Here is a 12,702-nt window from a genome sequence, read left to right on the forward strand (position 1 = left end):
AAACATCATCTAACCAGTGAAACAGTTTGGGTATGTGCACGTCAGGATTTCTTGCAGAAATTTTCCTGACAAATACCGGACATTTCTGCCAGAAATCCGCATGCGTTTTTACCGCAATTTTACCGTGGTTTTCACACATTTTTGGGGCGTTTTTTCCCAAATGCATAGAATTGCAGGGAAAACGCAGAAAATCCGCAAAAATAATGAACATGCTCATTTTTTTTTTACCGCGATGCGTTTTCGCGGAAAAAAATGCATCCATGTGCACAAAACATGCAGAATGCAATCTAAATGATAGAATGCATAATGTATGCGTTTTTAATGAGTTTTTATAGCGTTTTTAGCGCAAAAAAACGTGAAAAAACCTGAACATGTGCACATAGCCTAAGCGACATTGATGGATTTACAGTTGGCTACTGAAAGTGAACATAATAGCACAGAGGAAAATGGCTAAAGCACAGGATCTCTTATCTACACAGATAGTAGCTTATTGACCGGGGATTTCGGACACACATCGCATATGTATTAATTTATTTAGGATGGTTTGGGAGGAGGAGAACTCGACCCACCGGGGCTTATCAGACTCAAGTTACACCACTGCACATGGATCTATATAAGCATGACGTATTGGTATATTTTTCCCAGCGACTTCACTTTTATTATCTTTATAGTTAACTTTGATACTTGGGATTTGGAATTAGCCAACATTGGTTGTGCAGGCAGGGAAATAACTCTGTTCAGCATCCTTAGATATAGTCCAAAAAATATGGTTGCCGCTGCACCATAAGACACACTTTTTTCTCCAAAAATTTGGAGGAAAATGGGGGGTGCGTCTTATAGTACAGAAGTATCTGCTGTGGATAGGTGAGTGGGATGCGACAGCAGTGGAGGAGCAGGTCACAGAAGGCAAGAGCCGGCTGCTGCAGCTAACCCCTGTGCTCGCTGTTACTGCTCCCCACGCCCATAATCCCTCCCACCTCTATGCACTTAAACCAGTGCGGACAGTTGGGAGGGAGTATAGGCGTGTGGAGCAGTGAATATTTCTCTTTAATAGCAAGCACACTGTTAGCTGCAGACACCAGCTCCTGCAGCTGCTGGGCAATGACGTGTGCCCGCTATTAAAAAGAATGAATATTCACTACTCTCCATGCCCAGGACTATGGGCAGCTGTCCTCGGCTTGAAAGCAGCGCATGATGTCACTGCCATGCACTACTTGCATGCACTACTTACATGCATAAATCAGCTACAGGCATCAGAACAGGACGCTGTGAGGGAGTGCAGGGAAGGTACGTAGAATTGTTTTTGGGGTGTTTTTTTTGTTTTTCTCATGAGGCCATGCATACCAGGATGGGGATGTGGGGGCCACACATACTTGGATTGGGGACATATATACCAGGATGGAGGATATTATTACAGAACTGGGGGACATAACATTATCCCTGTAGCAGTGTCAGCAGCTGACCCCCCACCCCCATAACAATGCATCATGACTACATTTTTAGCATTTTCCTCCTCTAAACCTTGGTGTGTCGCTAAAAAGAAAAAAAAACAAAAACAAAAAAAAACGGTAATTGGGTGGTATTTGTTGCATGCTGTGGGTCAAGGTATGAATGGCTGACCTGGCTTCAAAGAGCTCACTGACAGGACTTCCATTTCAGGGGTCTCGCTTATTTGGAAGCAGGCTAGATGAGATTATTTCTGAAGCTACAAGTGGCAGAAGCAACCAGTTTCCCTCAGAACAGGGCTATCCGTCCTTTTCAGAGTCTTGGGGCCTTGCGGGTCTGTCCCTTTCGTCAGTTTCCAGGACCGGACTAATCAGGTTGGCAGGTTAGATCCAAGGTCTCCCAAGAGCCTATGAGAGCTGCCTATAGACAGACACTCGCCGGTAACCCTTCTGGATCATGTGCTAGGCACCCCAGGTACAGAGGCAACAGAAAGACCAATGTTTGACAGGTAGCCCCCCACTCAGGGATTCTTCCCAAATAGATTGCGACCTCCTACTTTTTCAGGAGGTGTGGCTTGGGGCAATCAGCGATCTTTGGGTCAGGGAGGCAATTTCTTCGAGTTACAGAACAGAGTTCACCACTCTACCTCAGGATATTTATTTTGCTCTCGTTCCCCCAGAATCAGGTTTTGATCAGGCTATATATTCTCTGCTTCTGGCAGGAATTATTTTAGGTGTTCCCATTTCAGATGGAAACACATAGAATTAGATTGGGGGGGGGGGGTAATTCAAACTTATTCATCATTGCCAAAAAAGACGGTTCAGTGAGGCCAATTTTAGATTTAAGGCGCGGGAACAAATGGGTTCTCCATCGTCGCTTCAAGATGGAGTTGCTCTTGTCAGTGATCATACCCATTGAAGCTGGGAAATTTTTTTCTTCGGTAGATATTGGGAATGTTTATCTGCATGTTCCAATTTTTCTAGCCCTTCAGCGATTTCTTCACTTTACGGTCAATCAAGATCACTATCAGTTCAGGGATCTCTCATACAGACTGTCCACAGCGCCCAGGGTATTCACAAAGATCCTGGCCACGGTTATGGCAATGCTAAGGATCATTGGGATAATAGTTTCCCCCTATCTGGATGATATGTCAAAGCGCCATCGTTGGCTCAAAATCTGAAGAGCCTGCAGTTCGTTTTACAGACTCTGGAGCAATTCAGTTGGATTGTCAACAGGACAAAGGCAAATTTGGTTGCGACAGTGACTAAGGTTTTTGGGAATGGAAGATACTGCAGACAGCAGTAGCCCAGACTTCCGCTTGAGTTGAGATGAATGAGAAAAGTAGACTTTTACTACTAACCGTAAAATTAGTTTCTCGTAGTCTTCATTGGGTGGACATAGCTCCTTCCCGGTTGGTGATACAGTTATGTTTTTTCTTGTCTCAATTTTCTGCTCCTACTTTCTAACAACACTGAAGAAGCCTGACTCCAGCAGGCAAGGTATTGTATGCTGGGGACGAGCCTATTTTATTTAAATGCAATAATAGTATCAGCCTCCATGAGGTAGCAGACTATACCATGGTTCAGTGTCCCCCAATGAAGATTATGAGAAACACATTTTACTGTGAGTACCAAAATTCTACTTATTCTTTACTATGATGGTCTTGTGTTACTCTAGCAATTGTATTTAACGTTTTCTCCTCTCAAAGTAATGAGATATCACAAGGATGTGTCAGCTATCACTGGTATAGAGCAGTGTCTTCCTAGTCTTTATTTTCGGCTTCAAACAAATCCTTTAAGTAGGCAGCATGACACAGAGCTGGAGCAGTGAAGCATACTAATATCAAAATTTTTAGCTACATTTTTTGACCACCCTGAGGGAGCAACAGTGAAACACATGTTGAGGTGTGAAAACACTTTTTGTTCAGGTATCTATTGTTATGCTATCTCACTGGTGGAATTATCTTCAGGTTTCCTCATTTCCATTTTTATACCTCTGTCGAGGTCTCTCTTGTATTTTATAAGACAACTAATATGTTTGTTTTGTTTTTTTACATATGAAGCTTTATTACAAGTCTGTGGTTGCACATTATACCTGGTCCACGTTAAAAGGGGTTGTCCTGTCCAACCAGGTAACTTATGAATCCCCACAGCGCACACATTGTGGGGATTTGCCAGTTTTTGAGTCGGGACCAGAGGGTATGTACAGGTTATACATACACTCGGCAAAAGCTTGTCCAGTGGGCGAGGCTTTGCTCCATACAAGAATATGGAGACAGACTGCGCTCACTGGACGGGTTATGGCACTGTGCATGAATAACTTGTACACACCCTAGGATCCCAGCTCAGAAGCCGGCGAATCCTCCAACGCACAATGCATGCACTGGGGGATTCATAAGTCTGCAATCAAAGAGTGACTGCAGACTTATCGATTTGGACCGGACAATGCCTTTAATGTGGACCAATGTAGTGTATAGAGGTCTAAAAAGCCTATCACACATGAAACAGACTAGCAATAATTCAATTTTAGCTGTGTATATGTCTATTCCATTAAAATATTGTACTGACAATAATAAAGATGAATCAAAACTTATTTTTATAACATAGGATTTCATTTGTTCATATTGTATAGGAATTGCTGGTAGTTAGGGTAGAGCCATGCTCAACAATTAGCAACTCGGCCGTATTTTAGGATATATTCAATTTCGTAATGAATAAATCCGATCTCAATGATTTGACAACTATTTCCCGCAATGTTGTTAGTCACATACAAATACTGCTTTTTGGCCTATGAACACCTACATGAGCACTGATTTAAGTGAATAAGAAAGGAGTTTTACTAAATCTTTACCCACAAAACTATCAAATCTGCTCAGCTCCTCCTCTATAAACTACAGATGTTCATCATGACAGATTCCTTTGAAAATCACTGGTTTGATTTCAAAAGGTTGTGAAATTGTCAGAGACCTGACATCCGAAGTCACCAACATGATCGATATCTGCAACCATCGCACTACTAGTTTACATACCAAGATGAATATAAGGCACTTTTGGTCTGCTGAGAACTTCGGTGATCTGCCAGGGTGGGAGGCAATTATTTTCTTACCTTCTGTTAATGTTTTTCCCCTTCTCTGTCTCTTTTTTGTCTACATTTAATATTACAGTGTTGATTATTAACCCCTTTCTGACATGGGACGTACTATCCCGTCGAGGTGGGGTGGGCCCCTATGACCATGGACGGGATAGTACGTCCAGCGCGATCGGCGGCACTCACGGGGGGAGCGCCGCCGATCGCGGCCGGGTGTCAGCTGCCTATCGCAGCTGACATCCAGCACTATGTGCCAGGAGCGGTCACGGACCGCCCCCGGCACATTAACCCCTGGCACACCGTGATCAAAGATGATCGCGATGTGCCGGCGGTGCAGGGAAGCATCGCGCAGGGAGGGGTCTCCCTGCGGGCTTCCCTGAGCCCCCCGCAGCAACGCGATGTGATCGCGTTGCTGCGAGGGTCTCCTCACCTCCCTCCCTGCTCGAGCCCCGGATCCAAGATGGCCGCGGATCCGGGTCCTGCAGGGAGGGAGGTGGCTTCACAGAGCCTGCTCAGAGCAGGCACTGTGAAGCAGCCTGCACTGCTCTCAGATCGGTGATCTGACAGAGTGCTGTGCACACTGTCAGATCACTGATCTGTGATGTCCCCCCCGGGACAAAGTAAAAAAATAAAAAAAAATTTTCAAATGTGTAAAAAAAAAAAAATTAAAAAAAATATTCCAAAATAATGAAAAAAAAAAAAAATATTATTCCCATAAATACATTTCTTTATCTAAATAATAAAAAAAAATACAATTAAAGTACACATATTTAGTATCGCCGCGTCCATAACGGCCCGACCTATAAAACTGGCCCACTAGTTAACCCCTTCAGTAAACACCGTAAGGAAAAAAAAAAAAAAACGAGGCAAAAAACAACGCTTTAATATCATACCGCCGAACAAAAAGTGGAATAACACGCGATCAAAAAGACAGATATAAATAACCATGGTACCGCTGAAAGCGTCATCTTGTCCAGCAAAAAACGAGCCGCCATTCAGCATCATCAGCAAAAATATAAAAAAAGTTATAGTCCTGAGAATAAAGCGATGCAAAAATAATAATTTTTTCTATAAAATAGTTTTTATCGTATAAAAGCGCCAACACATAAAAAAATGATATAAATGAGGTGTCGCTGTAATCGTACTGACCCGAAGAATAAAACTGATTTATCAATTTTACCAAACGCGGAACGGTATAAACGCCTCCCCCAAAAGAAATTCACGAATAGCTGGTTTTTGGTCATTCTGCCTCAAAAAATCGGAATAAAAAGCGATCAAAAAATGTCACGTGCCCGAAAATGTTATCAATAAAAACGTCAACTCGTCCCGCAAAAAACAAGACCTCACATGACTCTGTGGACCAAAATATGGAAAAATTATAGCTCTCAAAGTGTGGTAACGCAAAAAATATTTTTTGCAATAAAAAGCGTCTTTCAGTGTGTGACGGCAGCCAATCATAAAAATCCGCTAAAAAAACCCGCTCTAAAAGTAAATCAAACCCCCCCTTCATCACCCCCTTAGTTAGGGAAAAATTAAAAAAATGTATTTATTTCCATTTTCCCATTAGGGCTAGGGTTAGGGCTAGGGTTAGGGCTAGGGTTAGGGCTAGGGCTACAGTTTGGGTTGGGGCTAAAGTTACAGTTAGGGTTTAGATTACATTTACAGTTGGGAATAGGGTTGGGATTAGGGTTAGGGGTGTGTCAGGGTTAGAGGTGTGGTTAGGGTTACTGTTGGGATTAGCGTTAGGGGTGTGTTTGGATTAGGGTTTCAGTTATAATTGTGGGGTTTCCACTGTTTAGGCACATCAGGGGCTCTCCAAACGCGACATGGCGTCCGATCTCAATTCTAGCCAATTCTGCGTTGAAAAAGTAAAACAGTGCTTCTTCCCTTCCGAGCTCTCCCGTGTGCCCAAACAGGGGTTTACCCCAACATTTGGGGTATCAGCGTACTCAGGACAAATAGGACAACAACTTTTGGGGTCCAATTTCTCCTGTTACCCTTGGGAAAATACAAAACTGGGGGCTAAAAAATAATTTTTGTGGGAAAAAAAAAAAAGATTTTTTTATTTTCACGGCTCTGCGTTATAAACTGTAGTGAAACACTTGGGGGTTCAAAGTTCTCACAACACATCTAGATTAGTTCCCTGGGGGGTCTAGTTTCCAATATGGGGTCACTTGTGGGGGGTTTCTACTGTTTAGGTACATTAGGGGTTCTGCAAACGCAATGTGACGCCTGCAGACCATTCCATCTAAGTCTGCATTCCAAATGGCGCTCCTTCCCTTCCGAGCTCTGCCATGCGCTCAAACGGTGGTTCCCCCCAACATACGGGGTATCAGCGTACTCAGGACAAATTGGACAACAACTTTTGGGGTCGAATTTCTCCTCTTACCCTCGGGAAAATACAAAACTGGGGGCTAAAATATAATTTTGGGGGGAAAGTTTTTTTTTTTTAATTTTCACGGCTCTGCGTTACAAACTGTAGTGAAACACTTGGGGGTTCAAAGCTATCACAACACATCTAGATGAGTTCCTTAGGGAGTCTAGTTTCCAAAATGGTGTCACTTGTGGGAGGTTTCTACTGTTTAGGTACATTAGGGGCTTTGCAAATGCAATGTGACACCTGCAGACCATTCCATCTAAGTCCTCATTCCAAATGGAGCTCCTTCTCTTCCGAGCCCTCCCATGCGCCCAAACAGTGGTTCCCCCCCCACATATGGGGTATCAGCGCACTCAGGACAAATTGGGCAACAAATTTTGGGGTCCAATTTCTCCTGTTACCCTCAGGAAAATACAAAACTGGGGGCTAAAAAAATAATTTTTGTGGGGAAAAAATTTAGTTTTATTTTTACGGCTCTGCATTATAAACTTCTGTGAAGCACTTGGTGGGTCAAAGTGTTCACCACACCTCTAGATAAGTTCCTTAGGGGGTCTACTTTCCAAAATGGTGTCACTTGTGGGGGGTTTCAATGTTTAGGCACATCAGGGGCTCTCCAAACACAACATGGCGTCCCATCTCAATTCCAGTCAATTTTGGATTGAAAAGTCAAATGGCGCTCCTTCGCTTCCGAACTCTGCCATGCGCCCAAACAGTGGTTTACCCCCACATGTGGGGTATCAGCGTACTCAGGACAAATTGTACAACAATGTTTGGGGTCCATTTTCTCCTGTTACCCTTGGTAAAATAAAACAAATTGGAGCTGAATTAATTTTTTTGTGAAAAAAAGTTAAATGTTCATTTTTATTTAAACATTCAAAAAAATTCCTGTGAAGCACTAGAAGGGTTAATAAACTTCTTGAATATGGTTTTGAGCACCTTGAGGGGTGTAGTTTTTAGAATGGTGTCACACTTGTGTATTTTCTATCATATAGACCCCTCAAAATGACTTCAAATGAGATGTGGTCTCTAAAAAAAAAATGGTGTTGTAGAAATGAGAAATTGCTGGTCAACTTTTAACCCTTATAACTCCCTAACAAAAAAAAAATGTTGGTTCCAAAATTGTGCTGATGTAAAGTAGACATGTGGGAAATGTTACTTATTAAGTATTTTGTGTGACATATCTCTGTGATTTAATTGCATAAAAATTCAAAGTTGGAAAATTGCGAAATTTTCATAATTTTCGCCAAATTTCCGTTTTTTTCACAAATAAACGCAGGTACTATCAAAGAATTTTTACCATTGTCATGAAGTACAATATGTCACGAGAAAACAATGTCAGAATCACTGGGATCCGTTGAATGGTTCCAGAGTTATAACCTCATAAAGGGACAGTGGTCAGAATTGTAAAAATTGGCCCGGTCATTAACGTGCAAACCACCCTTGGGGGTAAAGGGGTTAATGTTGACAGGCTTGCATGCAATTGTCTAATTTTCCAAATCATTTGCCTCATTTCCCCCAATCCGAGTCTGACAACCCTCCTCTCCCCGTCTCTCTTCCTTCATTACTTTGCTATATTATTAGAAAGTAACACAGAATTACAAAATTAAAATCTACATTTTGGAAGAAAAACCAAAAAACACCCAAACAAATTAAACAATCACAAAACGGTGGATAGAAAAAAATAAATAAATTGAACAATGAACAAATTATGATACCACATAAACAAAGAAACACAGATAACCATTTTTTTCATGTACATACTCTTATGCTTCCAGTTCCCAAAAAGTAAGGTCTGGACCACGTGACTACTCTTGTTTCTCTGTGCAAATAGACAGGAATGCCGGAGTTATGGAATGTCATGATCCATCCATCAGGTAAAGGCTCAGTAGGAGGGCGGCCACGACCTTTATAATGGAGATTAAAAGAAATCATTTTACTGTTTTACTGTTTGTAGCACCAATTTCCTGTAATACAAGACAGATTTAATTTCTCAAAGCTAAACAAATCATCTGCATCGATCTAACTCTTGAAGTCAGACCGCCAACAAACTGGTGCCACAGAGGCAGCAATAAGGATGAAGTTTCATTTTGCAAAATACACATGTCCTCGTTCTACCTCTCCGCACGGTGCTAGAGAGAAAGAGAAGCTTGGATGTCATCGAGAAAGTGCTCTATTTACAGAAATGTATATATTATTGGACAGGACAGACTTGAGTCCAAAGGCCCAAACTAAAATCATGGATCAATATTGTACTGTTAGTAGGTCTAAGCACTCAAACTATCGGACTGACGGACCCATTATGGTTGTGTAATCGGTCTTACTATGCACAAGAAAGCATTTACTGAATAACAAGCCCAAAGAATTCTTCAGTCAAAGCATCAACTGATCGCTACCCTTTGTGGCACCAGGGTGGAACGGATTTATAAATGCATATAATAACCTACAAGTGGGTAGCACTGGTGCACAAAGAACAAGCTTTCCTTACTTTTCAAAACAGTTTTTATTTTGGTTATCATTGGCTGAACACTGGTCTCGCCATCTGAATGGTGGTCACTTTCTTCTTCATACTTTTCATCTAGCCTTCTTTTCTTTGAGGTATGTAGGCCCTCCTCCAGCAGTGCATCCACATCGTTATCAAAATCATCCTGCAAAACAAACTATCAGGTACGTCCCCTCTTCCGAAGGTGGGAGAGGCAAATAAATATCCCCTTTTACACCGAGCACAGACATGTACCTCCAATCTGCAGCTAGAGAGGATGGCAAAGAATGTCTACAAAACACTGTGACGACACAACACTCATATGTAGTCAGCGATACGTGGTAAACAGATCCGACCAAGGCATGGTTAGAAAGCGTGTGACAAAGCAGTGCTTATTATAAAAGACAAAGAAAAAATGAAATGCTTAGAATTAGTAGGTTATGGGTGTAGTGTTAGCACCTGCACATACCTCATAATTGTATATCAGAGATTCGCCATCCATCTTATCTCTCTGAAGCATGGACTCCGTTAGAAACTCTGCATACTCTGCCCCGTCCTCATCTACATCCATCACATTCTCAGAAAAATCCTCCAAGTCATCGAGAACGGCGTATTCCACTTTCTTTTCCTGATCAAGTTCGGCCTCCTCATTTCTTTTATTTGCAATTTCATGATTATTGACAATTTTATCATTGCTACTACCAGCAAAAGGACAAACATGCAACTCTCCATTGACAGTGTTATTGCTATCTACAGCTGTCTGATCGGCTGCCTCTGCTCCAGTGTACAGAACCTTTCTATCCTTGCTTTTACAACTCTCTGTAAAACTTACACTGATTTTAACATCTTTAAGCAATTTAAGATCAGGAGTAAAATTCCTAACTGCTGGTGCGTGGCGAGCTGTCCTGGGACTTTGGTCACTTTGGAACTGATCTATCACTGTCGGATGACTCTTGTAAGAAGACGACCCTTTTGTGAGTAGCTGTGCTCCGGAGTTTAGCTGCATGTCCCCAGCTGGGGTTTGTGACTGTCCATCACCACCAGAGCCAACGTCCATTACCTCTGCGTCACTGGACGTTTGCAGGGGAGGTGGTGGAGGCTCTTCATTTGGCGGCAGTGGTGGGGGACAAGCAGGTATGAATTCCATTTCTTTGCTTCCAGGTTCATCAGGGAGAGGGGCTACATATTCACACTGATTCATATTCAATACTAATCAGTACAACTAAAAACTACACAAATCAGTAAATTGCTATTCTTAGTCCTTATAGGAGAATGTCCAAAACAGCGGATTTAGCATATCTCAATTGGCCACACAGAAGATTCAGTTAAGCTGACTACATTGCTCTTTTCATTAATGTAGACAGCCTTCAGAAATACTGTCTCTATTACTGGAAATCACAATGTATTCAGCTTAAGAAGTGTTATCACTGAGTAGACATGGTGGGACTTGAAGCTTTGTTTTACCTGTAAAACAAGACGGAGGAAAAAAAAAAAGAAAGAAATTTGTCAGAAACGTCAAATGCATTTAAAAAAAAAACAAAAACAAAAAAAAACAGGGGGCTGCTTTGTTCCTGTAACTAGGGATAATATGATAGCTCCAGTTACAGAGTATATCTGATCTATGTATGTGGTACAAATAAACACAATAAAACACCAAACAAAAGAAAAAAGACAAACCAACAAAAAATGTCTCCACTAGCACAAACTGCAGCTATAGTTCTGTTGACTAAATGCCTAGTAAAATTTTGCTTGACTGGTAGCAAGAAAATATTGTCTAGGCTTGAACCAGAGGCCAATACTGAAAACTAGAAACCCCATAAAAAGACCATCCATACATCTTCTGTCTATGCTGTTATTAAAACTACAGATGGATTTTCTGTGATCCTGTTGCATATGCCCAAAAGAGATGGAGTCCCCTCGCCTTTTTAACTACTTGGAGGCTACAGCTGATATTCAACACAGCATCTAAGGAGTTAGGGTAAGTTCACACAGGGCGTTTCAGAAATCTCATGCACACACATTGGTTTTTTGTGTGATCAGTATTTTGTGCTTTGCTGCGTTTTTTGGACATAGAGCATGTCACGTCTTTCAGCGTTTTTGCTGCGTTTTTTCAGCGTTTTTCACCCATTGACTTGAATGGGTGTTGAAAAGACACAGCAAAAACGCAGGTATCATTATTTGCTGCTGAAAATTCAAGGACATTAGCATGGAGAAAGAAAAAAAAAACACACTAAAAAAAGCACCAAAAACGCAAAAAAGGCACTTAAACCTGCCAAGAAGACCAACAGTTACAGCAATTGGCTGGTCTGTAAACTAGGGCACCCAGTTGGGCACCAGCTCAATACAAATCTGACCTCTGCCATACAGTGGAATGTAAACGTTTGGGCACCTCTGGTCAAAATTATTGTTATTGTGAACAGTTAAGCAATTCAATGGATGTATAAAAGGCCTTAAGTTAAAGATGACACATTTCATTTGTATGTTAAGAAAAAAAAAACAAAAATTTATATATATATATATATATATATATATATATATATCTCTCTCAAGAGAATGCCAAGAGTGTGCAAAGCAGTCAAAGCAAAAAGGTGGCTACTTTGAAGAACCTAGAATATAAGACATTTTCAGTTGTTTCACACTTTTTTGTTACAAAGACAAAAATGGAACAGCACAATTCTCACCGGTGGGTGCCCGGCCTCCTGGGTCAAGTGGTCCACTATCCCCAAATGTATACAAACAGGCAAAGGAAGGCAGCACTCCAAATGTCATAAAGTGAAAAGTAGTGAGGTTTATTCAGCCCACATCCTCATGCAGCGACGTTTCGGCTCACACTGAGCCTTTTTCAAGCAGTGAATGATACCAATAGCTGTGCTTTTATATACATAATCTACAGTCAATTACATTATTATTTAAAAAAATTTCATTATATACATAATCAATCGATGTGTAAAATCCAATATTAGTGCCATACTAAAAGTGCCTTGTGCTAAAGTGCTAACATTAATACCATTATATGTCCTCTCATCATTAATAATAACCTCCTTCTTATATATTCCAATGAGTACATACACCTATATATTATTGATTAATATTTTTATGCATATTTACTTCTATCCCTACTCTCTTACCCTACTGCCCACAGAGCACACCACATGGAGGTCGCTGTTCGCCATTCACGGCGTTCAAACACTTTTTTGTTAAGTATATAATTCCACATGTTACAGTACAGAGAAAAAATTTGGACACCTCATTTAAAGATTTTTCTGTATTTTCATGACTATGAAAATTGTACATTCACACTGGAGGCATCAAA

At 41.2% G+C, this 12,702-nt stretch overlaps 1 protein-coding gene across 1 annotated transcript in view; it reads right to left on the reverse strand.

Annotated features, from left to right (window-relative positions):
• DGCR8 (DGCR8 microprocessor complex subunit) overlaps positions 1-12,702 on the reverse strand; it is a 125,809-nt gene that overhangs the window by 96,584 nt on the left and 16,523 nt on the right. The window contains exons 2-4 of the mRNA XM_069756125.1: positions 9,859-10,853; positions 9,396-9,555; positions 8,672-8,814 (exon numbers count right to left, since the gene is read on the reverse strand). Coding sequence (XP_069612226.1) covers positions 8,672-8,814; positions 9,396-9,555; positions 9,859-10,590 — 1,035 coding nt within the window. The 5' untranslated portion in view covers positions 10,591-10,853. The remainder of the gene's footprint in view (positions 1-8,671; positions 8,815-9,395; positions 9,556-9,858; positions 10,854-12,702) is intronic.

This window comes from Ranitomeya imitator, chromosome 1 (genome assembly GCF_032444005.1).
Source record: "Ranitomeya imitator isolate aRanImi1 chromosome 1, aRanImi1.pri, whole genome shotgun sequence".
Taxonomy (NCBI): Eukaryota; Metazoa; Chordata; class Amphibia; order Anura; family Dendrobatidae; genus Ranitomeya; species Ranitomeya imitator.